Source organism: Phlebotomus papatasi, chromosome 1, assembly GCF_024763615.1.
Source record: "Phlebotomus papatasi isolate M1 chromosome 1, Ppap_2.1, whole genome shotgun sequence".
Taxonomy (NCBI): Eukaryota; Metazoa; Arthropoda; class Insecta; order Diptera; family Psychodidae; genus Phlebotomus; species Phlebotomus papatasi.
Window position 1 is genome coordinate 79,942,022 of NC_077222.1, and position 25,543 is coordinate 79,967,564.

The window sequence follows — 25,543 nt, forward strand, 5'->3', positions numbered from 1 at the left end:
AAGCATCCACTACAAGGAAGCGCTTCTGGGCGGTCTAAAGGGACACAGACTCATCAGATTTTCGATATGATTAAAAGAAGTCTTCATCCTGTTTTTTTTTGTGAAAAACATTTGAATTGCTCCTCTGTTAAACAAATTTCCCAGTAACACAAATAGCAATCAATTTCTTTATGGTTGCTAATCGAGCTTCCGAAATGGTCATTACGTCTTGACATTCTCGTCAGCTACCGATCGATGATCTTTTGTGATTCTAGTGCTCTTAGATTTCTCAAAAGCCTGTAACACATCCCTTTATAATCTTCTCCATTATCTAAAAATTATATAGGTACTCTTTTCTAATTCTCATCTTCAATAGAAACTTGGGATTTCCTCTGTTACTTTTCTTCCTTTATTCTTTGCACGAACGTTTCGGAGACGTTTAGATATAAAAATAGAACAGAGAGAAAAGGCTGTCAGGGAAATAGTTCATTACTACTTCTTCACAAATGGAAGAAGTGGACATCACGATAGTCAAGCTCCGAAATTATTGACCGAAAACCATCAAATGAATTAATCTTCATTTATTACTCTCATTCGATCTTACTCTACACGAAGATCGCAAATTGTTAAAGTTGAAGATGTCTCACCTTCTTTAAATAAGAACATAGTACAGGGTTCCATACTTGCTCCTTTACTGTTACTTATTTTTATTTATGATTTACCATCACTCCAACAAAACTGCCAAAACCATCTTTATGCAAAATGACCCCCAAAGTTATTTTGAGGGTGACCTATTCAGTACTTTTAAATGCTTTTGACCTCATTAACATCAGCATTTCCATAGTATTGAGTATTGGGCTTCAAAAATTAGTATTAACTCTTGAAGTGTCCTTAAATTATTGCTATTTTTTAAGAAAGCAAGAAAGCAATCTCCTTTGATTTTCGTCTTCTATACCTTCTCTGGTAATATATTCCTTTTTGCAATCAAGAAAATAACTTTCATAGGATGAAAGGAACACCTATTGATACTTTAAGAATTTATCATGCCATACTTATTGACACTTTCAGTAGCGATTTATGATATAAAATTTGAACATCTCTTTAAGAAAAGGTAGATTACAGAACAAACATCATATTACTTGCATTTTATCAGGTACATTAAATAAATTTCATCATTTTGACAGAAGTGCCAAAAGGGATTCCCTGTCGAAGATGTGTTCCTTCGACCCTATTACTTTTAACTCTTCGTTCTAATTGTCTAATCATGCTACGTCTATTTTCTGGAAGTTGAATTATTGTACGCACATTCTTATTCTTAGGCCCTTCCGCAACAAAGTTTTTCTTACCGAGGGTAGTACAAATTCGTTCTCTACCGGTGTTCCTTAATCCGCTATATGTGCGCTTTAAGACGTCTGCACCACAATATCCACAGAAATGTATTTATTGGCTGTGATTTACCTGTGATAGCTGTTTCACCCGGTAGTTTTTGAATATCCTACGGTTATCCTACGGTAATACGGTTCGGAAACTTATAGTACCGAAAGTTAGCAATTATTGGCTCTATCGATCACTATTTTTCTTGATTTTTCCACTTTCAAAGAATAGTTTTACAAATATTATGTATTCTGTAGAGTTATCTGATAACAAAATTCTGTTCGCTAGAACCGGAGATATATCAATTATTATAAGGAAATGGAATATGGGAGGGAAACCACCAAACACAACGAAAACTTGGTTATTGATTCAGGGCTTGTGTTGTCGTTCAGGGTCTTAACGTCATCAAACGCACAATATTAAATCTTCAAGATTTTTAATTACTGTTGATATAAAATGGTCATTAAAAATTAAGTTGGTAAAGCATTCGCCTAGATTGCGAAAGGCCCCCAGTTCAAGCCTGGGTGGTGGCAGGAATTTTTCCTGTCCCTATTTGGGTTGAATTATGGGTTGGGAGTCACTTGTTCTGATTGTCGCTCTCTGTGCATAAACACAAAACTTCTTGGGTTTACCTACCAAGCGAACAGAAGTCTGTTCAATTACTTTCATATTAAAAATTAAGATCACTTCATTTTATCACAAGCAACACTACGAGTATTCAAAACTATTAAAATACATTTCTAAAAGTTTGATCTTGGTTGACAGAATTGAAGTTATAAATAAATCTAATATTTGTTCTTCTTCCATACAAAGTTTTATATTGATCATCTTCGTCGATTCATCAGCATTTATTACATTGTATCTCCCTTCATTTTTGTGTATCTTTCTCTGTCTTAACTAATTTATATTTATTGTACCTGTTACACGCTGCACGCTCCATCTGATTCAACCTCATGGATGCTTGCTAAAATGTAACAAACGATTCATCCTCAAACAATCCAACCTTAAAATGATCTATTTGTCCCACTATCAAATGATTACTTGTCAACGGGTTAATCAAAAAAAAAAACCTTGCCCCAAAAAAAAACTGTGTTGTTAAACCCTTGTCTCAGATGATACGACGACTTCATCTGTGCAAGATGATGCGTCAGTGGACACTGAAATGTTCCGTGAGGATCACTTTGGAAGTCTCGATCCAGTCACAAAACGAAAAGCTGTGTATTGGGCCTCAGCTGAAGACTTCGATGCACTTAGTTTGCAGTCATCTGAAGCAATGGATGACAAACGTCCCACACCATCAGACACAACGGTTCCCTCTTCCAGTGATAATCAGCATCAGAGGAGGCGATCACAGCAAAAAGCTCAGTTCAATCTGCGCTTTGAACAACAGGAACCGGCTGGAGATTCGCAGACGACCAGCATCGGAACGTCACCAATCACCAATTTGGAGGAGTCACCATGTGATGTACCCAGGTCGGGGCGTACTGACTCACCCTCCCTGAAATTAGTGATTGGCCGTAAAGAGCTGAAGACGAACGACGCATCTGCAGTTAGCGAAAGTCGCCTGACCCTTTATGGGACTCAGGATGTTGAAATTTCCATAAGTAGTCAGTCCAGGATTAGTGTTACTACAACACATAGCACTAGTACTAGTAGTAGCAGTCGCGGAGAGAGCCGCGAGCACACCACAGCAGGTGAACAGCGTGATACGCCCAAGAAACAAAGGCGAGAAAAGGTGTTTGAGTCAGAGGAAACCTTTGGGCGTGATGGTAAGAGGCGGGAGGAATCTGTGGTGTTCTCTAACAAAAAGAGCATTCACTTGTACGGGAGCTTCGACTCAAATAGCGAATCACCAGCCACTGATCATAGCTATTCACACCATATTACAGACACTGGTATTTCCCTTACACGTGGCACCTTCACTGAAACAGCAACAAGCCCTGGTATCCAAGCAACATCAGATAATTTGAATGAGAAAGGTCGTTTGGCACTGGTCACTGACACAGCTCTCGATGTTGAGGTGGAGGAACTTGAACTTACTGATGCAGGTTTGAGTCCCATTCAACCCGATGATCAAGATATAGTCAATATTGGTTTTCAAATGGCTACAGAAGAAGATGTTCATTTCTCTAATATGGCTACAAGTCCCGTTGAATTTGATGCTTCCAGTTCCGCTGTAGATACTTCCGAAGCAGGTACCCTTACTGATCAGGTTGTTTTAAAGGACGCATCCTCAAGTCCACTTGATGCAACTACGAGTCTTAGACAAGATCTGTCCAAACTTAAAGAAGAAGATATCCTTATGACCCGGCGAGGTTCCGGGGATGTAAAGGCCAAAGTAAAGATGCTTGAGGAAAGTGTCCTCAAGTCTTCCTTGTCACAGTCTTCGTCCCCATTGAAAAAGGTTGTTGTCCTTTCCAAAGAGTATACCCCCAAATTTGGCCCGTCTGATGAAAAACTCGATTCAAGCAATGAAGATGAATCAGCGGTGTCTGAAGAATCCATACCCCCAATTCATGAGATGATTATGCAAATTGAAAAGAGAATTGCTGACGAAGGTTCGAGTCGTCTCGTGACTATATCTGATCCTCGTAGTCCATTGAAGCGTTCCACAAGATCCACAAAAGTCCCACATCCTCGTGAAAGGGATGATGAATCCTTAATATTAGAAGATATTGAGAATCAGGTTGTAAAATCCTCTGAAATCAGTTTTAGTGAACAGAAAATCCCTGAACAAGATGATCAACGTCGCATTTCTAAGTTGATACACGCTCTTGAGAATAATCAGAAATTTGATGAAATTGACGCAACATCTCAAAATTTACAAGAGATTCAAGAAGCAGTTTGCGAAGTACAAATGACTAAGAAAACTATTTCCCAATTGACAGATACTGACGAAGATGTTGACATTTTAGAAAAACCAATCGAACTATCTAAACCCGACACAGAAAAGAAACATGTTTATTTCTCTGAATCTGTACATGACACTAAGGAGGATAAATCCGAAAGGAGATCGTCAAAAACCGATACATTCCATTCCACTTTTAAGACCATAGAATTTGCATCCAATACCCTTGCAGTTGTTGATATCCAAAATATTGTAAAGACCATGGAATCTCGCGATGCTCGAGATGAAATGGAAAAAGTTCGTTCTGTAGAGAAGGTTCAAACCCAAGTCACGGAAACAACAGACCTTACCCCAATACAAAAACTTTCGTCACAAATTGAAAAATCCGAAATTACTGAAAAAACCAAACATACAGAATCCTTTGAGAATCAGCAAATAGTGAAAACTACGGCCACATCTGTCAAAGAATCTACTACAGAAACTGCCACACTTGTTGGGCATTTATCTGAGCAGTCACAAAAAGCGCCCCTATCCACACCAGAAGCGCAAGAAGAAATTCAAGAAACAACAAAAGACGAACATATTGAGGAAATTTCAGAATTAAAAGAAGAAGCTTTCGATATTGTTACCCAGAAAACCACAGATAGAATAACACACGAAGAAATAGTTATAATGAAAGACGTAACAGACAAAGTAAAAGTCTCGCTTCAAAAGACCGAAAGTCCACCGGAAATTAAAGACTCACAAACAATTCTAAAACATGACCCTAAAGTCTTTCTTGCCAAACAAGATCAAACTTATGAAAAATCACAAATTGATGACAAAGAACAACCTAAACTCGGAGAGATTATGGTGAAGGAGACCATTCATGATATTGTTGAGAAAGAAATTCCCACTGCTCCAAAGATCGAGGACAAATCTCCTGAAATTCCAAAACCTGAAGACACTGTTCTTAAAGCTGTCAGCCCAATGGAGAAGGACAGCCTGAAAGAACCTCAAGTCTGTTCTAAAGTCGAAGAGGTCGTGCTGAAGGAGACTATTCATGAAATTATTCAGAAAGAAATTCCCACTGCTCCAAAGATCGAGGACAAATCTCTTAAAATTCCAAAACCTGAAGACACTGTTCCTAAAGCTGTCAGCCCAATGGAGAAGGAGAGCCCGAAAGAACCTGAAGTCTCTCCTAAAGTCGAAGAGGTCGTGGTGAAAGAGACCATTCATGAAATTGTTGAGAAAGAAATTCCCACTGCTCCAAAGACCGAGGACAAATATCCTGAAATTCCAAAACCTGACGACAGTGTTCCTAAAGCTGTCAGCCCAATGGAGAAGGAGAGCCCGAAAGAACCTGAAGTCTCTCCTAAAGTCGAAGAGGTCGTGGTGAAGGAGACCATTCATAAAATTGTTAAGAAAGAAATTTCCACTGCTCCAAAGATCGAGGACAAATCTCCTGAAATTCCAAAACCTGACGACACTGTTCCTAAAGCTGTCAGCCCAATGGAGAAGGAGAGCCCGAAAGAACCTGAAGTCTCTCCTAAAGTCGAAGAGGTCGTGGTGAAGGAGACCATTCATGAAATTGTTCAAAAAGAAATTTCCTCTGCTACAAAGATCGAGGACAAATCTCCTGAAATTCCAAAACCTGACGACACTGTTCCTAAAGCTGTCAGCCCAATGGAGAAGGAGAGCCCGAAAGAACCTGAAGTCTCTCCTAAAATCGAAGAGGTCGTGGTGAAGGAGGCCATTCATGGAATTGTTCAGAAAGAAATTCCTTCTGCTCCACAGATCGAGCACAAATCTCCTGAAATTCCAAAACCTGACTACAGTGTTCCTAAGGCTGTCAGTCCAATGGAGAAGGAGAGCCCGAAAGAACCTGAAGTCTCTCCTAAAGTCGAAGAGGTCGTGGTGAAGGAGACCATTCATGAAATTGTTCAGAAAGAAATTTCTTCTGCTCCAAAGATCGAGGACAAATCTCCTGAAATTCCAAAACCTGACGACACTGTTCCTAAAGCTGTCAGCCCAATGGAGAAGGAGAGCCCGAAAGAACCTGAAGTCTCTCCTAAAGTCGAAGAGGTCGTGGTGAAAGAGACCATTCATGAAATTGTTGAGAAAGAAATTCCCTCTGCTCCAAAGACCGAGGACAAATCTCCTGAAATTCCAAAACCTGACGACAGTGTTCCTAAAGCTGTCAGCCCAATGGAGAAGGAGAGCCCGAAAGAACCTGAAGTCTCTCCTAAAGTCGAAGAGGTCGTGGTGAAGGAGACCATTCATGAAATTGTTAAGAAAGAAATTTCCACTGCTCCAAAGACCAAGGACAAATCTCCTGAAACTCCAAAACCTGACGACAGTGTTCCTAAAGCTGTCAGCCCAATGGAGAAGGAGAGCCCGAAAGAACTTGAAGTTTCTCCTAAAGTCGAAGAGGTCGTGGTGAAGGAGACCATTCATGAAATTGTTAAGAAAGAAATTTCTTCTGCTCCAAAGATCGAGGACAAATCTCCTGAAATTCCAAAACCTGACGACACTGTTCCTAAAGCTGTCAGCCCAATAGAGAAGGAGAGCCCGAAAGAACCTGAAATCTCTCCTAAAGTCGAAGAGGTCGTGGTGAAGGAGACCATTCATGAAATTGTTAAGAAAGAAATTTCCTCTGCTCCAAAGATCGAGGACAAATCTCCTGAAATTCCAAAACCTGACGACACTGTTCCTAAAGCTGCCAGCGCAATGGAGAAGGAGAGCCCGAAAGAACCTGAAATCTCTCCTAAAGTCGAAGAGGTCGTGGTGAAGGAGACCATTCATGAAATTGTTAAGAAAGAAATTCCCACTGCTCCAAAGATCGAGGACAAATCTCCTGAAATCCCAAAACCTGACGACACTGTTCCTAAAGCTGTCAGCCCAATGGAGAAGGAGAGCCCGAAAGAACCTGAAGTCTCTCCTAAAGTCGAAGAGGTCGTGGTGAAGGAGACCATTCATGAAATTGTTAAGAAAGAAATTTCCTCTGCTCCAAAGATCGAGGACAAATCTCCTGAAATTCCAAAACCTGACGACACTGTTCCTAAAGCTGTCAGCCCAATGGAGAAGGAGTGCCCGAAAGAACCTGAAATCTCTCCTAAAGTCGAAGAGGTCGTGGTGAAGGAGACCATTCATGAAATTGTTAAGAAAGAAATTCCCACTGCTCCAAAGATCGAGGACAAATCTCCTGAAATTCCAAAACCTGACGACACTGTTCCTAAAGCTGTCAGCCCAATGGAGAAGGAGAGCCCGAAAGAACCTGAAGTCTCTCCTAAAGTCGAAGAGGTCGTGGTGAAGGAGACCATTCATGAAATTGTTAAGAAAGAAATTTCCTCTGCTCCAAAGATCGAGGACAAATCTCCTGAAATTCCAAAACCTGACGACACTGTTCCTAAAGCTGTCAGCCCAATGGAGAAGGAGAGCCCGAAAGAACCTGAAATCTCTCCTAAAGTCGAAGAGGTCGTGGTGAAGGAGACCATTCATGAAATTGTTAAGAAAGAAATTCCCACTGCTCCAAAGATCGAGGACAAATCTCCTGAAATTCCAAAACCTGACGACAGTGTTCCTAAAGCTGTCAGCCCAATGGAGAAGGAGAGCCCGAAAGAACCTGAAGTCTCTCCTAAAGTCGAAGAGGTCGTGGTGAAGGAGACCATTCATGAAATTGTTAAGAAAGAAATTTCCTCTGCTCCAAAGATCGAGGACAAATCTCCTGAAATTCCAAAACCTGACGACACTGTTCCTAAAGCTGTCAGCCCAATGGAGAAGGAGAGCCCGAAAGAACCTGAAATCTCTCCTAAAGTCGAAGAGGTCGTGGTGAAGGAGACCATTCATGAAATTGTTAAGAAAGAAATTCCCACTGCTCCAAAGATCGAGGACAAATCTCCTGAAATCCCAAAACCTGACGACACTGTTCCTAAAGCTGTCAGCCCAATGGAGAAGGAGAGCCCGAAAGAACCTGAAGTCTCTCCTAAAGTTGAAGAGGTCGTGGTGAAGGAGACCATTCATGAAATTGTTCAGAAAGAAATTCCCACTGCTCCAAAAACCGAGGACAAATCTCCTGAAATTCCAAAACCTGACGACACTGTTCCTAAATCCGTCAGCCCAATGGAGAAGGAGAGCCCGAAAGAACTTGAAGTTTCTCCTAAAGTCGAAGAGGTCGTGGTGAAAGAGACCATTCATGAAATTGTTAAGAAAGAAATTCCCACTGCTCCAAAGATCGAGGACAAATCTCCTGAAATTCCAAAACCTGACGACAGTGTTCCTAAAGCTGTCAGCCCAATGGAGAAGGAGAGCCCGAAAGAACCTGAAGTCTCTCCTAAAGTCGAAGAGGTCGTGGTAAAGGAGACCATTCATGAAATTGTTGAGAAAGAAATTTCTTCTGCTCCAAAGATCGACGACAAATCTCCTGAAATTCCAAAACCTGACGACACTGTTCCTAAATCCGTCAGCCCAATGGAGAAGGAGAGCCCGAAAGAACCTGAAGTCTCTCCTAAAGTCGAAGAGGTCGTGGTGAAGGAGACCATTCATGAAATTGTTGAGAAAGAAATTTCTTCTGCTCCAAAGATCGACGACAAATCTCCTGAAATTCCAAAACCTGACGACAGTGTTCCTAAAGCTGTCAGCCCAATGGAGAAGGAGAGCCCGAAAAAACCTGAAGTCTCTCCTAAAGTCGAAGAGGTCGTGGTGAAGGAGACCATTCATGAAATTGTTAAGAAAGAAATTTCCACTGCTCCAAAGATCGAGGACAAATCTCCTGAAATTCCAAAACCTGACGACACTGTTCCTAAAGCTGTCAGCCCAATGGAGAAGGAGAGCCCGAAAGAACCTGAAATCTCTCCTAAAGTCGAAGAGGTCGTGGTGAAAGAGACCATTCATGAAATTGTTAAGAAAGAAATTCCCACTGCTCCAAAAACCGAGGACAAATCTCCTGAAATTCCAAAACCTGAAGACACTGTTCCTAAAGCTGTCAGCCCAATGGAGAAGGAGAGCCCGAAAGAACTTGAAGTTTCTCCTAAAGTAGAAGAGGTCGTGGTGAAAGAGACCATTCATGAAATTATACAGAAAGAAATTTCTTCTGCTCCAAAGACCCAGGACAAATCTCCTGAAATTCCAAAACCTGAAGACACTGTTCCTAAAGCTGTCAGCCCAATGGAGAAGGAGAGCCCGAAAAAACCTGAAGTCTCTCCTAAAGTCGAAGAGGTCGTGGTGAAGGAGACCATTCATGAAATTGTTAAGAAAGAAATTTCCACTGCTCCAAAGACCCAGGACAAATCTCCTGAAATTCCAAAACCTGACGACAGTGTTCTTAAAGCTGTCAGCCCAATGGAGAAGGAGAGCCCGAAAGAACTTGAAGTTTCTCCTAAAGTCGAAGAGGTCGTGGTCAAGGAGACCATTCATGAAATTATTCAGAAAGAAATTTCCTCTGCTACAATGATCGAGGACAAATCTCCTGAAATTCCAAAACCTGACGACACTGTTCCTAAAGCTGTCAGCCCAATGGAGAAGGAGAGCCCGAAAGAACCTGAAGTCTCTCCTAAAGTCGAAGAGGTCGTGGTGAAGGAGACCATTCATGAAATTGTTAAGAAAGAAATTTCTTCTGCTCCAAAGATCGAGGATAAATCTCCTGAAATTCCAAAACCTGACGACAGTGTTCCTAAAGCTGTCAGCCCAATGGAAAAGGAGAGCCCGAAAGAACCTGAAGTCTCTCCTAAAGTCGAAGAGGTCGTGGTGAAGGAGACCATTCATGAAATTGTTGAGAAAGAAATTTCTTCTGCTCCAAAGATCGAGGACAAATCTCCTGAAATTCCAAAACCTGACGATACTGTTCCTAAATCCGTCAGCCCAATGGAGAAGGAGAGCCCGAAAGAACCTGAAGTCTCTCCTAAAGTCGAAGAGGTCGTGGTGAAGGAGACCATTCATGAAATTGTTCAAAAAGAAATTTCCTCTGCTACAAAGATCGAGGACAAATCTCCTGAAATTCCAAAACCTGACGACAGTGTTCCTAAAGCTGTCAGCCCAATGGAGAAGGAGAGCCCGAAAGAACTTGAAGTTTCTCCTAAAGTCGAAGAGGTCGTGGTGAAAGAGGCCATTCATGAAATTATACATAAAGAAATTTCTTCTGCTCCAAAGACCCAGGACAAATCTCCTGAAATTCCAAAACCTGAAGACACTGTTCCTAAAGCTGTCAGCCCAATGGAGAAGGAGAGCCCGAAAAAACCTGAAGTCTCTCCTAAAGTCGAAGAGGTCGTGGTGAAAGAGACCATTCATGAAATTGTTAAGAAAGAAATTACCACTGCTCCAAAAACCGAGGACAAATCTCCTGAAATTCCAAAACCTGAAGACACTGTTCCTAAAGCTGTCAGCCCAATGGAGAAGGAGAGCCCGAAAGAACCTGAAGTCTCTCCTAAAGTCGAAGAGGTCGTGGTGAAAGAGACCATTCATGAAATTGTTGAGAAAGAAATTCCCACTGCTCCAAAAACCGAGGATAAATCTCCTGAAATCCCAAAACCTGACGACAGTGTTCCTAAAGCTGTCAGCCCAATGGAGAAGGAGAGCCCGAAAAAACCTGAAGTCTCTCCTAAAGTCGAAGAGGTCGTGGTGAAAGAGACCATTCATGAAATTGTTCAAAAAGAAATTTCCTCTGCTACAAAGATCGAGGACAAATCTCCTGAAATTCCAAAACCTGACGACAGTGTTCCTAAAGCTGTCAACCCAATGGAGAAGGAGAGCCCGAAAGAACCTGAAGTCTCTCCTAAAGTCGAAGAGGTCGTGGTGAAAGAGACCATTCATGAAATTGTTGAGAAAGAAATTCCCACTGCTCCAAAAACCGAGGACAAATCTCCTGAAATTCCAAAACCTGACGACACTGTTCCTAGAGCTGTCAGCCCAATGGAGAAGGAGAGCCCGAAAGAACTTGAAGTTTCTCCTAAAGTCGAAGAGGTCGTGGTGAAGGAGACCATTCATGAAATTGTTAAGAAAGAAATTCCCACTGCTCCAAAGACCCAGGACAAATCTCCTGAAATTCCAAAACCTGACGACAGTGTTCCTAAAGCTCTCAGCCCAATGGAGAAGGAGAGCCCGAAAAAACCTGAAGTCTCTCCTAAAGTCGAAGAGGTCGTGGTGAAAGAGACCATTCATGAAATTGTTCAAAAAGAAATTTCCTCTGCTACAAAGATCGAGGACAAATCTCCTGAAATTCCAAAACCTGACGACAGTGTTCCTAAAGCTGTCAGCCCAATGGAGAAGGAGAGCCCGAAAGAACCTGAAGTCTCTCCTAAAGTCGAAGAGGTCGTGGTGAAAGAGACCATTCATGAAATTGTTGAGAAAGAAATTCCCACTGCTCCAAAAACCGAGGACAAATCTCCTGAAATTCCAAAACCTGACGACACTGTTCCTAGAGCTGTCAGCCCAATGGAGAAGGAGACCCCTAAAGAACTTGACGTTTCTCCTAAAGTCGAAGAGGTCGTGGTGAAGGAGACCATTCATGAAATTGTTAAGAAAGAAATTCCCACTGCTCCAAAGACCCAGGACAAATCTCCTGAAATTCCAAAACCTGACGACAGTGTTCCTAAAGCTCTCAGCCCAATGGAGAAGGAGAGCCCGAAAAAACCTGAAGTCTCTCCTAAAGTCGAAGAGGTCGTGGTGAAAGAGACCATTCATGAAATTGTTCAAAAAGAAATTTCCTCTGCTACAAAGATCGAGGACAAATCTCCTGAAATTCCAAAACCTGACGACACTGTTCCTAAAGCTGTCAGCCCAATGGAGAAGGAGAGCCCGAAAGAACCTGAAGTCTCTCCTAAAGTCGAAGAGGTCGTGGTGAAGGAGACCATTCATGAAATTGTTCAGAAAGAAATTTCCTCTGCCACAAAGATCGAGGACAAATCTCCTGAAATTCCAAAACCTGACGACACTGTTCCTAAAGCTGTCAGCCTAATGGAGAAGGAGAGCCCGAAAGAACCTGAAGTCTCTCCTAAAGTCGAAGAGGTCGTGGTGAAGGAGACCATTCATGAAATTGTTCAGAAAGAAATTTTTTCTGCTCCAAAGATCGAGGACAAATCTCCTGAAATTCCAAAACCTGAAGACACTGTTCCTAAAGCCGTCAGCCCAATGGAGAAGGAGAGCCCGAAAGAACCTGAAGTCTCTCCTAAAGTCGAAGAGGTCGTGGTGAAGGAGACCATTCATGAAATTGTTCAGAAAGAAATTTCCTCTGCTCCAAAGATCGAGGACAAATCTCCTGAAATTCCAAAACCTGAAGACACTGTTCCTAAAGCTGTCAGCCCAATGGAGAAGGAGAGCCCGAAAGAACCTGAAGTCTCTCCTAAAATCGAAGAAGTCGTGGTGAAGGAGACCATTCATGAAATTGTTCAGAAAGAAATTTCCTCTGCTACAAAGATCGAGGACAAATCTCCTGAAATTCCAAAACCTGACGACACTGTTCCTAAAGCTGTCAGCCCAATGGAGAAGGAGAGCCCGAAAGAACCTGAAGTCTCTCCTAAAGTCGAAGAGGTCGTGGTCAAGGAGACCATTCATGAAATTATTCGGAAAGAAATTTCCTCTGCTCCAAAGATCGAGGACAAATCTCCTGAAATTCCAAAACCTGAAGACACTGTTCCTAAAGCTGTCAGCCCAATGGAGAAGGAGAGCCCGAAAGAACCTGAAGTCTCTCCTAAAGTCGAAGAGGTCGTGGTGAAGGAGACCATTCATGAAATTGTTCAGAAAGAAATTTCCTCTGCTCCAAAGATCGAGGACAAATCTCCTGAAATTCCAAAACCTGACGACACTGTTCCTAAAGCCGTCAGCCCAATGGAGAAGGAGAGCCCGAAAGAACCTGAAGTCTCTCCTAAAGTCGAAGAGGTCGTGGTGAAGGAGACCATTCATGAAATTGTTCAGAAAGAAATTTCCTCTGCTCCAAAGATCGAGGACAAATCTCCTGAAATTCCAAAACCTGAAGACACTGTTCCTAAAGCTGTCAGCCCAATGGAGAAGGAGAGCCCGAAAGAACCTGAAGTCTCTCCTAAAGTCGAAGAGGTCGTGGTGAAGGAGACCATTCATGAAATTGTTCAGAAAGAAATTTCCTCTGCTCCAAAGATCGAGGACAAATCTCCTGAAATTCCAAAACCTGAAGACACTGTTCCTAAAGCTGTCAGCCCAATGGAGAAGGAGAGCCCGAAAGAACCTGAAGTCTCTCCTAAAATCGAAGAAGTCGTGGTGAAGGAGACCATTCATGAAATTGTTCAGAAAGAAATTTCCTCTGCTACAAAGATCGAGGACAAATCTCCTGAAATTCCAAAACCTGACGACACTGTTCCTAAAGCCGTCAGCCCAATGGAGAAGGAGAGCCCGAAAGAACCTGAAGTCTCTCCTAAAGTCGAAGAGGTCGTGGTGAAGGAGACCATTCATGAAATTGTTCAGAAAGAAATTTCCTCTGCTCCAAAGATCGAGGACAAATCTCCTGAAATTCCAAAACCTGAAGACACTGTTCCTAAAGCTGTCAGCCCAATGGAGAAGGAGAGCCCGAAAGAACCTGAAGTCTCTCCTAAAGTCGAAGAGGTCGTGGTGAAGGAGACCATTCATGAAATTGTTCAGAAAGAAATTTCCTCTGCTCCAAAGATCGAGGACAAATCTCCTGAAATTCCAAAACCTGAAGACACTGTTCCTAAAGCTGTCAGCCCAATGGAGAAGGAGAGCCCGAAAGAACCTGAAGTCTCTCCTAAAGTCGAAGAGGTCGTGGTGAAGGAGACCATTCATGAAATTGTTCAGAAAGAAATTCCCACTGCTCCAAAAACCGAGGACAAATCTCCTGAAATTCCAAAACCTGACGACAGTGTTCCTAAAGCTGTCAGCCCAATGGAGAAGGAGAGCCCGAAAGAACCTGAAGTCTCTCCTAAAGTCGAAGAGGTCGTGGTCAAGGAGACCATTCATGAAATTATTCGGAAAGAAATTTCCTCTGCTCCAGAGATCGAGGACAAATCTCCTGAAATTCCAAAACCTGACGACACTGTTCCTAAAGCTGTCAGCCCAATGGAGAAGGAGAGCCCGAAAGAACCTGAAGTCTCTCCTAAAGTCGAAGAGGTCGTGGTGAAGGAGACCATTCATGAAATTGTTCAGAAAGAAATTCCCACTGCTCCAAAAACCGAGGACAAATCTCCTGAAATTCCAAAACCTGACGACAGTGTTCCTAAAGCTGTCAGCCCAATGGAGAAGGAGAGCCCGAAAGAACCTGAAGTCTCTCCTAAAGTCGAAGAGGTCGTGGGCAAGGAGACCATTCATGAAATTATTCAGAAAGAAATTTCCTCTGCTCCAAAGATCGAGGACAAATCTCCTGAAATTCAAAAACCTGACGACACTGTTCCTAAAGCTGTCAGCCCAATGGAGAAGGAGAGCCCGAAAGAACTTGAAGTTTCTCCTAAAGTCGAAGAGGTCGTGGTGAAGGAGACCATTCATGAAATTGTTCAGAAAGAAATTTTTTCTGCTCCAAAGATCGAGGACAAATCTCCTGAAATTCCAAAACCTGAAGACACTGTTCCTAAAGCTGTCAGCCCAATGGAGAAGGAGAGCCCGAAAGAACCTGAAGTCTCTCCTAAAGTCGAAGAGGTCGTGGTGAAGGAGACCATTCATGAAATTGTTCAGAAAGAAATTCCCACTGCTCCAAAAACCGAGGACAAATCTCCTGAAATTCCAAAACCTGACGACAGTGTTCCTAAAGCTGTCAGCCCAATGGACAAGGAGAGCCCGAAAGAACCTGAAGTCTCTCCTAAAGTCGAAGAGGTCGTGGGCAAGGAGACCATTCATGAAATTATTCAGAAAGAAATTTCCTCTGCTCCAAAGATCGAGGACAAATCTCCTGAAATTCAAAAACCTGACGACACTGTTCCTAAAGCTGTCAGCCCAATGGAGAAGGAGAGCCCGAAAGAACTTGAAGTTTCTCCTAAAGTCGAAGAGGTCGTGGTGAAGGAGACCATTCATGAAATTGTTCAGAAAGAAATTTTTTCTGCTCCAAAGATCGAGGACAAATCTCCTGAAATTCAAAAACCTGACGACACTGTTCCTAAAGCTGTCAGCCCAATGGAGAAGGAGAGCCCGAAAGAACCTGAAGTCTCTCCTAAAGTCGAAGAAGTCGTGGTGAAGGAGACCATTCATGAAATTGTTCAGAAAGAAATTCCCACTGCTCCAAAAACCGAGGACAAATCTCCTGAAATTCCAAAACCTGACGACACTGTTCCTAAAGCTGTCAGCCCAATGGAGAAGGAGAGCCCGAAAGAACTTGAAGTTTCTCCTAAAGTCGAAGAGGTCGTGGTGAAGGAGACCATTCATGAAATTGTTAAGAAAGAAATTCCCACTGCTCCAAAAACCGAGGACAAATCTCCTGAAATTCCAAAACCTGACGACAGTGTTCCTAAAGCTGTCAGCCCAATGGAGAAGGAGAGCCCGAAAGAACCTGAAGTCTCTCCTAAAGTCGAAGAAGTCGTGGTGAAGGAGACCATTCATGAAATTGTTCAGAAAGAAATTCCCACTGCTCCAAAAACCGAGGACAAATCTCCTGAAATTCCAAAACCTGACGACAGTGTTCCTAAAGCTGTCAGCCCAATGGAGAAGGAGAGCCCGAAAGAACCTGAAGTCTCTCCTAAAGTCGAAGAGGTCGTGGTGAAGGAGACCATTCATGAAATTATTCAGAAAGAAATTTCCTCTGCTCCAAAGATCGAGGACAAATCTCCTGAAATTCCAAAACCTGACGACACTGTTCCTAAAGCTGTCAGCCCAATGGAGAAGGAGAGCCCGAAAGAACTTGAAGTTTCTCCTAAAGTCGAAGAGGTCGTGGTGAAGGAGACCATTCATGAAATTGTTCAGAAAGAAATTCCCACTGCTCCAAAAACCGAGGACAAATCTCCTGAAATTCCAAAACCTGACGACAGTGTTCCTAAAGCTGTCAGCCCAATGGAGAAGGAGAGCCCGAAAGAACCTGAAGTCTCTCCTAAAGTCGAAGAGGTCGTGGTGAAGGAGACCATTCATGAAATTGTTCAGAAAGAAATTTCCTCTGCTACAAAGATCGAGGAAAAATCTCCTGAAATTCCAAAACCTGACGACACTGTTCCTAAAGCTCTCAGCCCAATGGAGAAGGAGAGCCCGAAAGAACCTGAAGTCTCTCCTAAAGTCGAAGAGGTCGTGGTGAAGGAGACCATTCATGAAATTGTTCAGAAAGAAATTCCCACTGCTCCAAAAACCGAGGACAAATCTCCTGAAATTCCAAAACCTGACGACAGTGTTCCTAAAGCTCTCAGCCCAATGGAGAAGGAGAGCCCGAAAAAACCTGAAGTCTCTCCTAAAGTCGAAGAGATCGTGGTGAAGGAGACCATTCATGAAATTATTCAGAAAGAAATTTCCTCTGCTCCAAAGATCGAGGACAAATCTCCTGAAATTCCAAAACCTGACGACACTGTTCCTAAAGCTGTCAGCCCAATGGAGAAGGAGAGCCCGAAAGAACCTGAAGTCTCTCCTAAAGTCGAAGAGGTCGTGGTGAAAGAGATCATTCATGAAATTGTTCAGAAAGAAATTTCTTCTGCTCCAAAGATCGAGGACAAATCTCCTGAAATTCCAAAACCTGACGACAGTGTTCCTAAAGCTGTCAGCCCAATGGAGAAGGAGAGCCCGAAAGAACTTGAAGTTTCTCCTAAAGTCGAAGAGGTCGTGGTCAAGGAGACCATTCATGAAATTATTCAGAAAGAAATTTCCTCTGCTCCAAAGATCGAGGACAAATCTCCTGAAATTCCAAAACCTGACAACACTGTCCCTAAAGCTGTCAGCCCAATGGAGAAGGAGAGCCCGAAAGAACCTGAAGTCTCTCCTAAAGTCGAAGAGGTCGTGGTGAAGGAGACCATTCATGAAATTGTTCAGAAAGAAATTCCCACTGCTCCAAAGATCGGAGACAAATCTCCTGAAATTCCAAAACCTGACGACAGTGTTCCTAAAGCTGTCAGCCCAATGGAGAAGGAGAGCCCGAAAGAACTTGAAGTTTCTCCTAAAGTCGAAGAGGTCGTGGTCAAGGAGACCATTCATGAAATTTTTCAGAAAGAAATTTCCTCTGCTCCAAAGATCGAGGACAAATCTCCTGAAATTCCAAAACCTGACGACACTGTTCCTAAAGCTGTCAGCCCAATGGAGAAGGAGAGCCCGAAAGAACCTGAAGTCTCTCCTAAAGTCGAAGAGGTCGTGGTGAAGGAGACCATTCATGAAATTGTTCAGAAAGAAATTTCTTCTGCTCCAAACATCGAGGACAAATCTCCTGAAATTCCAAAACCTAACGACACTGCTCCTAAAGCTGTCAGCCCAATGGAGAAGGAGAGCCCGAGAGAACCTGAAGTCTCTCCTAAAGTCGAAGAGGTCGTGGTGAAGGAGACCATTCATGAAATTGTTAAGAAAGAAATTCCCACTGCTCCAAAGATCGGAGACAAATCTCCTGAAATTCCAAAACCTGACGACAGTGTTCCTAAAGCTGTCAGCCCAATGGAGAAGGAGAGCCCGAAAGAACCTGAAGTCTCTCCTAAAGTCGAAGAGGTCGTGGTGAAGGAGACCATTCATGAAATTATTCAGAAAGAAATTTCTTCTGCTCCAAAGATCGAGGACAAATCTCCTGAAATTCCAAAACCTGACGACACTGTTCCTAAAGTTGTCAGCCCAATGGAGAAGGAGATCCCGAAAGAACCTGAAGTCTCTCCTAAAGTCGAAGAAGTCGTGGTGAAGGAGACCATTCATGAAATTGTTCAGAAAGAAATTTCCACTGCTCCAAAAACCGAGGACAAATCTCCTGAAATTCCAAAACCTAACGACACTGTTCCTAAAGCTGTCAGCCCAATGGAGAAGGAGAGCCCGAAAGAACCTGAAGTCTCTCCTAAAGTCGAAGAGGTCGTGGTGAAGGAGACCATTCATGAAATTATTCAGAAAGAAATTCCCACTGCTCCAAAAACCGAGGACAAATCTCCTGAAATTCCAAAACCTGACGACAGTGTTCCTAAAGCTGTCAGCCCAATGGAGAAGGAGAGACCGAAAGAACCTGAAGTCTCTCCTAAAGTCGAAGAGGTCGTGGTGCAGGAGACCATTCATGAAATTGTTAAGAAAGAAATTCCCACTGCTCCAAAGACAGAGGACAAATCTCCTGAAATTGCAAAACCTGACGACAGTGTTCCTAAAGCTGTCCGCCCAATGGAGAAGGAGAGCCCGAAAGAATCTGAAGTTTCTCCTGAAGTCGAAGAGGTCGTGGTGAAGGAGACCATTCATGAAATTATTCAGAAAGAAATTTCTTCTGCTCCAAAGATCGAGGACAAATCTCCTGAAATTCCAAAACCTAACGACACTGTTCCTAAAGTTGTCAGCCCAATGGAGAAGGAGAGCCCGAAAGAACCTGAAGTCTCTCCTAAAGTCGAAGAGGTCGTGGTGCAGGAGACCATTCATGAAATTGTTAAGAAAGAAATTCCCACTGCTCCAAAGACAGAGGACAAATCTCCTGAAATTCCAAAACCTGACGACACTGTTCCTAAAGCTGTCCGCCCAATGGAGAAGGAGAGCCCGAAAGAATCTGAAGTTTCTCCTGAAGTCGAAGAGGTCGTGGTGAAGGAGACCATTCATGAAATTATTCAGAAAGAAATTTCTTCTGCTCCAAAGATCGAGGACAAATCTCCTGAAATTCCAAAACCTGACGACACTGTTCCTAAAGCTGTCAGCCCAATGGAGAAGGAGAGCCCGAAAGAACCTGAAGTCTCTCCTAAAGTCGAAGAGTTCGTGGTGAAGGAGACCATTCATGAAATTGTTAAGAAAGAAATTCCCACTGCTCCAAAGACCCAGGACAAATATCCTGAAATTCCAAAACCTGACGACACTGTTCCTAAAGCTGTCAGCCCAATGGAGAAGGAGAGCCCGAAAGAACCTGAAGTCTCTCCTAAAGTCGAAGAGGTCGTGGTGAAGGAGACCATTCATGAAATTGTCAAGAAAGAAATTCCCACTGCTCCAAAGACCCAGGACAAATCTCCTGAAATTCCAAAACCTGACGACACTGTTCCTAAAGCTGTCAGCCCAATGGAGAAGGAGAGACCGAAAGAACCTGAAGTCTCTCCTAAAGTCGAAGAGGTCGTGGTGAAGGAGACCATTCATGAAATTGTCAAGAAAGAAATTCCCACTGCTCCAAAGACCCAGGACAAATCTCCTGAAATTCCAAAACCTGACGACACTGTTCCTAAAGCTGTCAGCCCAATGCAGAAGGAGAGCCCGAAAGAACCTGAAGTCTCTCCTAAAGTAGAAGAGGTCGTGGTGAAGGAGACCATTCATGAAATTGTTCAGAAAGAATCTTCTGCTCCAAAGATGGAGGACAAATCTCCTGAAATTCCAAAACCTGAAGACACTGTTCCTAAAGCCGTCAGCCCAATGGAGAAGGAGAGCCCGAAAGAACCTGAAGTCTCTCCTAAAGTCGAAGAGGTCGTGGTGAAGGAGACCATTCATGAAATTCCCACTGCTCCAAAGACCCAGGACAAATCTCCTGAAATTCCAAAACCTGACGACAGTGTTCCTAAAGCTGTCAGCCCAATGGAGAAGGAGAGACCGAAAGAACCTGAAGTCTCTCCTAAAGTCGAAGAGGTCGTGGTGAAGGAGACCATTCATGAAATTGTCAAGAAAGAAATTCCCACTGCTCCAAAGACCAAGGACAAATCTCCTGAAATTCCAAAACCCGACGACACTGTTCCTAAAGCTGTCAGCCCAATGGAGAAGGAGAGCCCGAAAGAACCTGAAGTCTCTCCTAAAGTCGAAGAGGTCGTGGTGAAGGAGACCATTCATGAAATTGTTCAGAAAGAAATTTCTTCTGCTCCAAAGATCGAGGACAAATCTCCTGAAATTCCAAAACCTGACGACAGTGTTCCTAAAGCTGTCAGCCCAATGGAGAAGGAGAGCCCGAAAGAACCTGAAGTCTCTCCTAAAGTCGAAGAGGTCGTGGTGAAGGAGACCATTCATGAAATTGTTAAGAAAGAAATTCCCACTGCTTCAAAGACCGAGGACAAATCTCCTGAAATTCCAAAACCTGACGACACTGTTCCTAAAGCTGTCAGCCCAATGGAGAAGGAGAGCCCGAAAGAACCTGAAGTCTCTCCTAAAGTCGAAGAGGTCGTGGTGAAGGAGACCATTCATGAAATTGTTAAGAAAGAAATTCCCACTGCTTCAAAGACCGAGAACAAATCTCCTGAAATTCCAAAACCTGACGACACTGTTCCTAAAGCTGTCAGCCCAATGGAGAAGGAGAGACCGAAAGAACCTGAAGTCTCTCCTAAAGTCGAAGAGGTCGTGGTGAAGGAGACCATTCATGAAATTGTTAAGAAAGAAATTCCCACTGCTCCAAAAACCGAGGACAAATCTCCTGAAATTCCAAAACCTGACGACACTGTTCCTAAAGCTGTCAGTCCAATGGAGAAGGAGAGCTCGGAAGAACCTGAAGTCTCTCCTAAAGTCGAAGAGGTCGTGGTGAAGGAGACCATTCATGAAATTGTTCAGAAAGAATCTTCTGCTCCAAAGATCGAGGACAAATCTCCTGAAATTCCAAAACCTGACGACAGTGTTCCTAAAGCTCTCAGCCCAATGGAGAAGGAGAGACCAAAAGAACCTGAAGTCTCTCCTAAAGTCGAAGAGGTCGTGGTGAAGGAGACCATTCATGAAATTGTTAAGAAAGAAATTCCCACTGCTCCAAAGACCGAGGACAAATCTCCTGAAATTCCAAAACCTGACGACAGTGTTCCTAAAGCTGTCAGCCCAATGGAGAAGGAGAGCCCGAAAGAACCTGAAGTCTCTCCTAAAGTCGAAGAGGTCGTTGTGAAGGAGACCATTCATGAAATTGTTCAGAAAGAAATTTCTTCTGCTCCAAAGATCGAGGACAAATCTCCTGAAATTCCAAAACCTGACGACACTGTTCCTAAAGCTGTCAGCCCAATGGAGAAGGAGAGACCGAAAGAACCTGAAGTCTCTCCTAAAGTCGAAGAGGTCGTGGTGAAGGAGACCATTCATGAAATTGTTCAGAAAGAAATTTCTTCTGTTCCAAAGATCGAGGACAAATCTCCTGAAATTCCAAAACCTGACGACACTGTTCCTAAAGCTGTCAGCCCAATGGAGAAGGAGAGCCCGAAAGAACCTGAAGTCTCTCCTAAAGTCGAAGAGGTCTTGGTGAAGGAGACCATTCATGAAATAGTTCAGAAAGAAATTTCTTCTGCTCCAAAGATCGAGGACAAATCTCCTGAAATTCCAAAACCTGACGACACTGTTCCTAAAGCTCTCAGCCCAATGGAGAAGGAGAGCCCGAAAGAACCTGAAGTCTCTCCTAAAGTCGAAGAGGTCGTGGTGAAGGAGACCATTCATGAAATTGTTAAGAAAGAAATTCCCACTGCTCCAAAAACCGAGGACAAATCTCCTGAAATTCCAAAACCTGACGACACTGTTCCTAAAGCTGTCAGCCCAATGGAGAAGGAGAGCCCGAAAGAACCTGAAGTCTCTCCTAAAGTCGAAGAGGTCGTGGTGAAGGAGACCATTCATGAAATTGTTAAGAAAGAAATTTCTTCTGCTCCAAAGATCGAGGACAAATTTCCTGAAATTCCAAAACCTGACGACACTGTTCCTAAAGCTGTCGGCCCAATGGAGAAGGAGAGCCCGAAAGAACCTGAAGTCTCTCCTAAAGTCGAAGAGGTCGTGGTGAAGGAGACCATTCATGAAGTAGTTCAGAAAGAGATTTCTTCTGCTCCAAAGATCGAGGACAAATCTCCTGAAATTCCAAAACCTGACGACACTGTTCCTAAAGCTGTCAGCCCAATGGAGAAGGAGAGCCCGAAAGAACCTGAAGTCTCTCCTAAAGTCGAAGAGGTCGTGGTGAAGGAGACCATTCATGAAATTGTTAAGAAAGAAATTCCCACTGCTCCAAAGACCGAGGACAAATCTCCTGAAATTCCAAAACCTGACGACAATGTTCCTAAAGCTGTCAGCCCAATGGAGAAGGAGAGCCCGAAAGAACCTGAAGTCTCTCCTAAAGTCGAAGAGGTCGTGGTGAAGGAGACCATTCATGAAATTGTTAAGAAAGAAATTCCCACTGCTTCAAAAACCGAGGACAAATCTCCTGAAATTCCAAAACCTGACGACACTGTTCCTAAAGCTGTCAGCCCAATGGAGAAGGAGAGCCCGAAAGAACCTGAAGTCTCTCCTAAAGTCGAAGAGGTCTTGGTGAAGGAGACCATTCATGAAATAGTTCAGAAAGAAATTTCTTCTGCTCCAAAGACCGAGGACAAATCTCCTGAAATTCCAAAACCTGACGACACTGTTCCTAAAGCTGTCAGCCTAATGGAGAAGGAGAGCCCGAAAGAACCTGAAGTCTCTCCTAAAGTCGAAGAGGTCGTGGTGAAGGAGACCATTCATGAAATTCTTGAGAAAGAAATTTCTTCTGCTCCAAAGATCGAGGACAAATCTCCTGAAATTCCAAAACCTGACGACACTGTTCCTAAAGCTATCAGTCCAATGGAGAAGGAGACCCCTAAAGAACTTGAAGTTTCTCCTAAAGTCGAAGAGGTCGTGGTGAAGGAGACCATTCATGAAATTGTTCAGAAAGAAATTCCCACTGCTTCAAAGACCGAGGACAAATCTCCTGAAATTCCAAAACCTGACGACACTGTTCCTAAAGCTGTCAGCCCAATGGAGAAGGAGAGACCGAAAGAACCTGAAGTCTCTCCTAAAGTCGAAGAGGTCGTGGGCAAGGAGACCATTCATGAAATTGTTCAGAAAGAAATTTCTTCTGCTCCAAAGATCGAGGACAAATCTCCTGAAATTCCAAAAGCTGACGACACCGTTCCTAAAGCTGTCAGCCCAATGGAGAAGGAGAGACCGAAAGAACCTGAAGTCTCTCCTAAAGTCGAAGAGGTCGTGGTGAAGGAGACCATTCATGAAATTGTTAAGAAAGAAATTCCCACTGCTTCAAAGACCGAGGACAAATCTCCTGAAATTCCAAAACCTGACGACACTGGTCCTAAAGCTGTCAGCCCAATGGAGAAGGAGAGCCCGAAAGAACCTGAAGTCTCTCCTAAAGTCGAAGAGGTCGTGGTGAAGGAGACCATTCATGAAATTGTTGAGAAAGAAATTCCCACTCTTCCAAAAACCGAGGACAAATCTCCTGAAATTCCAAAACCTGACGACACTGTTCCTAAAGCTGTCAGCCCAATGGAGAAAGAGAGACCGAAAGAACCTGAAGTCTCTCCTAAAGTCGAAGAGGTCGTGGTGAAGAAGACCATTCATGAAATTGTTGAGAAAGAAATTCCCACTGTTCCAAAAACCGAGGACAAATCTCCTGAAATTCCAAAACCTGACGACACTGTTCCTAAAGCTATCAGTCCAATGGAGAAGGAGACCCCTAAAGAACTTGAAGTTTCTCCTAAAGTCGAAGAAGTCGTGGTGAAGGAGACCATTCATGAAATTGTTAAGAAAGAAATTCCCACTGCTTCAAAGACCGAGGACAAATCTCCTGAAATTCCAAAACCTGGCGACACTGTTCCTAAAGCTGTCAGCCCAATGGAGAAGGAGAGCCCGAAAGAACCTGAAGTCTCTCCTAAAGTCGAAGAGGTCGTGGTGAAGGAGACCATTCATGAAATTGTTAAGAAAGAAATTCCCTCTGCTCCAAAGACCGAGGACAAATCTCCTGAAATTCCAAAACCTGACGACACTGTTCCTAAAGCTGTCAGCCCAATGGAGAAGGAGAGCCCGAAAGAACCTGAAGTCTCTCCTAAAGTCGAAGAGGTCGTGGTGAAGGAGACCATTCATGAAATTGTTAAGAAAGAAATTCCCACTGCTCCAAAGACCCAGGACAAATCTCCTGAAATTCCAAAACCTGACGACAGTGTTCCTAAAGCTATCAGTCCAATGGAGAAGGAGACCCCTAAAGAACTTGAAGTTTCTCCTAAAGTCGAAGAGGTCGTGGTGAAGGAGACCATTCAGGAAATTATTCAGAAAGAAATTTCTTCTGCTCCAAAGATCGAGGACAAATCTCCTGAAATTCCAAAACCTGACGACACTGTTCCTAAAGCTGTCAGCCCAATGGAGAAGGAGAGCCCGAAAGAACCTGAAGTCTCTCCTAAAGTCGAAGAGGTCGTGGTGAAGGAGACCATTCATGAAATTGTTAAGAAAGAAATTCCCACTGCTCCAAAAACCGAGGACAAATCTCCTGAAATTCCAAAACCTGACGACAGTGTTCCTAAAGCTGTCAGCCCAATAGAGAAAGAGGGTGTAAAAGAACCTGAAGTCTCTCCTAAAGTCGAAGAGGTCGTGGTGAAGGAGACCATTCATGAAATTGTTGAGAAAGAAATTCCCACTGCTCCAAAAACCGAGGACAAATCTCCTGAAATTCCAAAACCTGACGACAGTGTTCCTAAAGCTGTCAGCCCAATGGAGAAGGAGAGCCCGAAAGAACCTGAAGTCTCTCCTAAAGTCGAAGAGGTCGTGCTGAAGGAGACCATTCATGAGATTGTTGAGAAAGAAATTCCGTCTGCTCCAAAGACCGAGGACAAATATCCTGAAATTCCAAAACCTGACGACACTGTTCCTAAAGCTGTCAGCCCAATGGAGAAGGAGAGCCCGAAAGAACCTGAAATCTCTCCTAAAGTCGAAGAGGTCGTGGTGAAGGAGACCATTCATGGAATTGTTGAGAAAGGAATTCCCACTGCTCCAAAAACCGAGGACAAATCCCCTGAAATTCCAAAACCTAACGACAGTGTTCCTAAGTCTGTCGGTCCAATAGAGAAGGAGAGCCCAAAACAACCTGAAGTCTCTCCTAAAGTCGAAGAGGTCGTGGTGAAGGAGACCATTCATGAAATTGTTGAGAAAGAAATTCCCACTGTTTCAAAAACCGAGGACAAATCTCCTGAAATTCCAAAACCTGACGACAGTGTTCCTAAAGCTGTCAGTCCAATGGAGAAGGAGAGCCCAAGAGAACCTAAAGCCTCTCCTAAAGTCGAAGAGGTCGTGGTGAAAGAGACCATTCATGAAATTGTTCAGAAAGAAATTCCCACTGCTCCAAAAACCGAGGACAAATCTCCTGAAATTCCAAAACCTGACGACACTGTTCCTAAAGCTATTAGTCCAATGGAGAAGGAGAGCCCGAAAGAACCTGAAGTCTCTCCTAAAGTCGAGGAGGTCGTGGTGAAGGAGACAATTCATGAAATTGTTGAGACGGAAATTCCCTCTGCTCCAAAGACCGAAAACAAATCTCCTGAAATTCCAAAACCTGGCGAGAGTGTTCCTAAAGCTGTTGGTCCAATGGAGAAGGAGACCCCGAAGGAACTTGAGGTTTCT

At 43.4% G+C, this 25,543-nt stretch overlaps 1 protein-coding gene across 1 annotated transcript; it reads left to right on the forward strand.

Annotated features, from left to right (window-relative positions):
* Window positions 1-734: 734 nt before the first annotated feature.
* LOC129806449 (titin-like) lies at window positions 735-25,410 on the forward strand. The gene is made up of 4 exons (XM_055855089.1): window positions 735-1,831; window positions 2,036-5,053; window positions 10,382-15,924; window positions 25,377-25,410. The coding sequence occupies exons 2-4, from the start codon at window positions 2,516-2,518 to the stop codon at window positions 25,408-25,410; spliced, it is 8,115 nt and encodes a 2,704-aa protein (XP_055711064.1). The 5' UTR covers window positions 735-1,831; window positions 2,036-2,515.
* Window positions 25,411-25,543: the final 133 nt, after the last annotated feature.

Bases quoted from the DNA above. Each gene is read 5' to 3' on its own strand.
- LOC129806449 (XM_055855089.1), top strand. From the start codon at position 2,516: ATGTTCCGTGAGGATCACTTTGGAAGTCTCGATCCAGTCACAAAACGA. The intron at 5,054-10,381 runs GTGAAGGAGACC...GTTCCTAAAGCT, and splicing joins CTAAACTCGGAGAGATTATG to GTCAGCCCAATGGAGAAGGA. The intron at 15,925-25,376 runs ACCTGACGACAC...TCTCTCCTAAAG, and splicing joins AAATCTCCTGAAATTCCAAA to TCGAGGAGGTCGTGGTGAAG.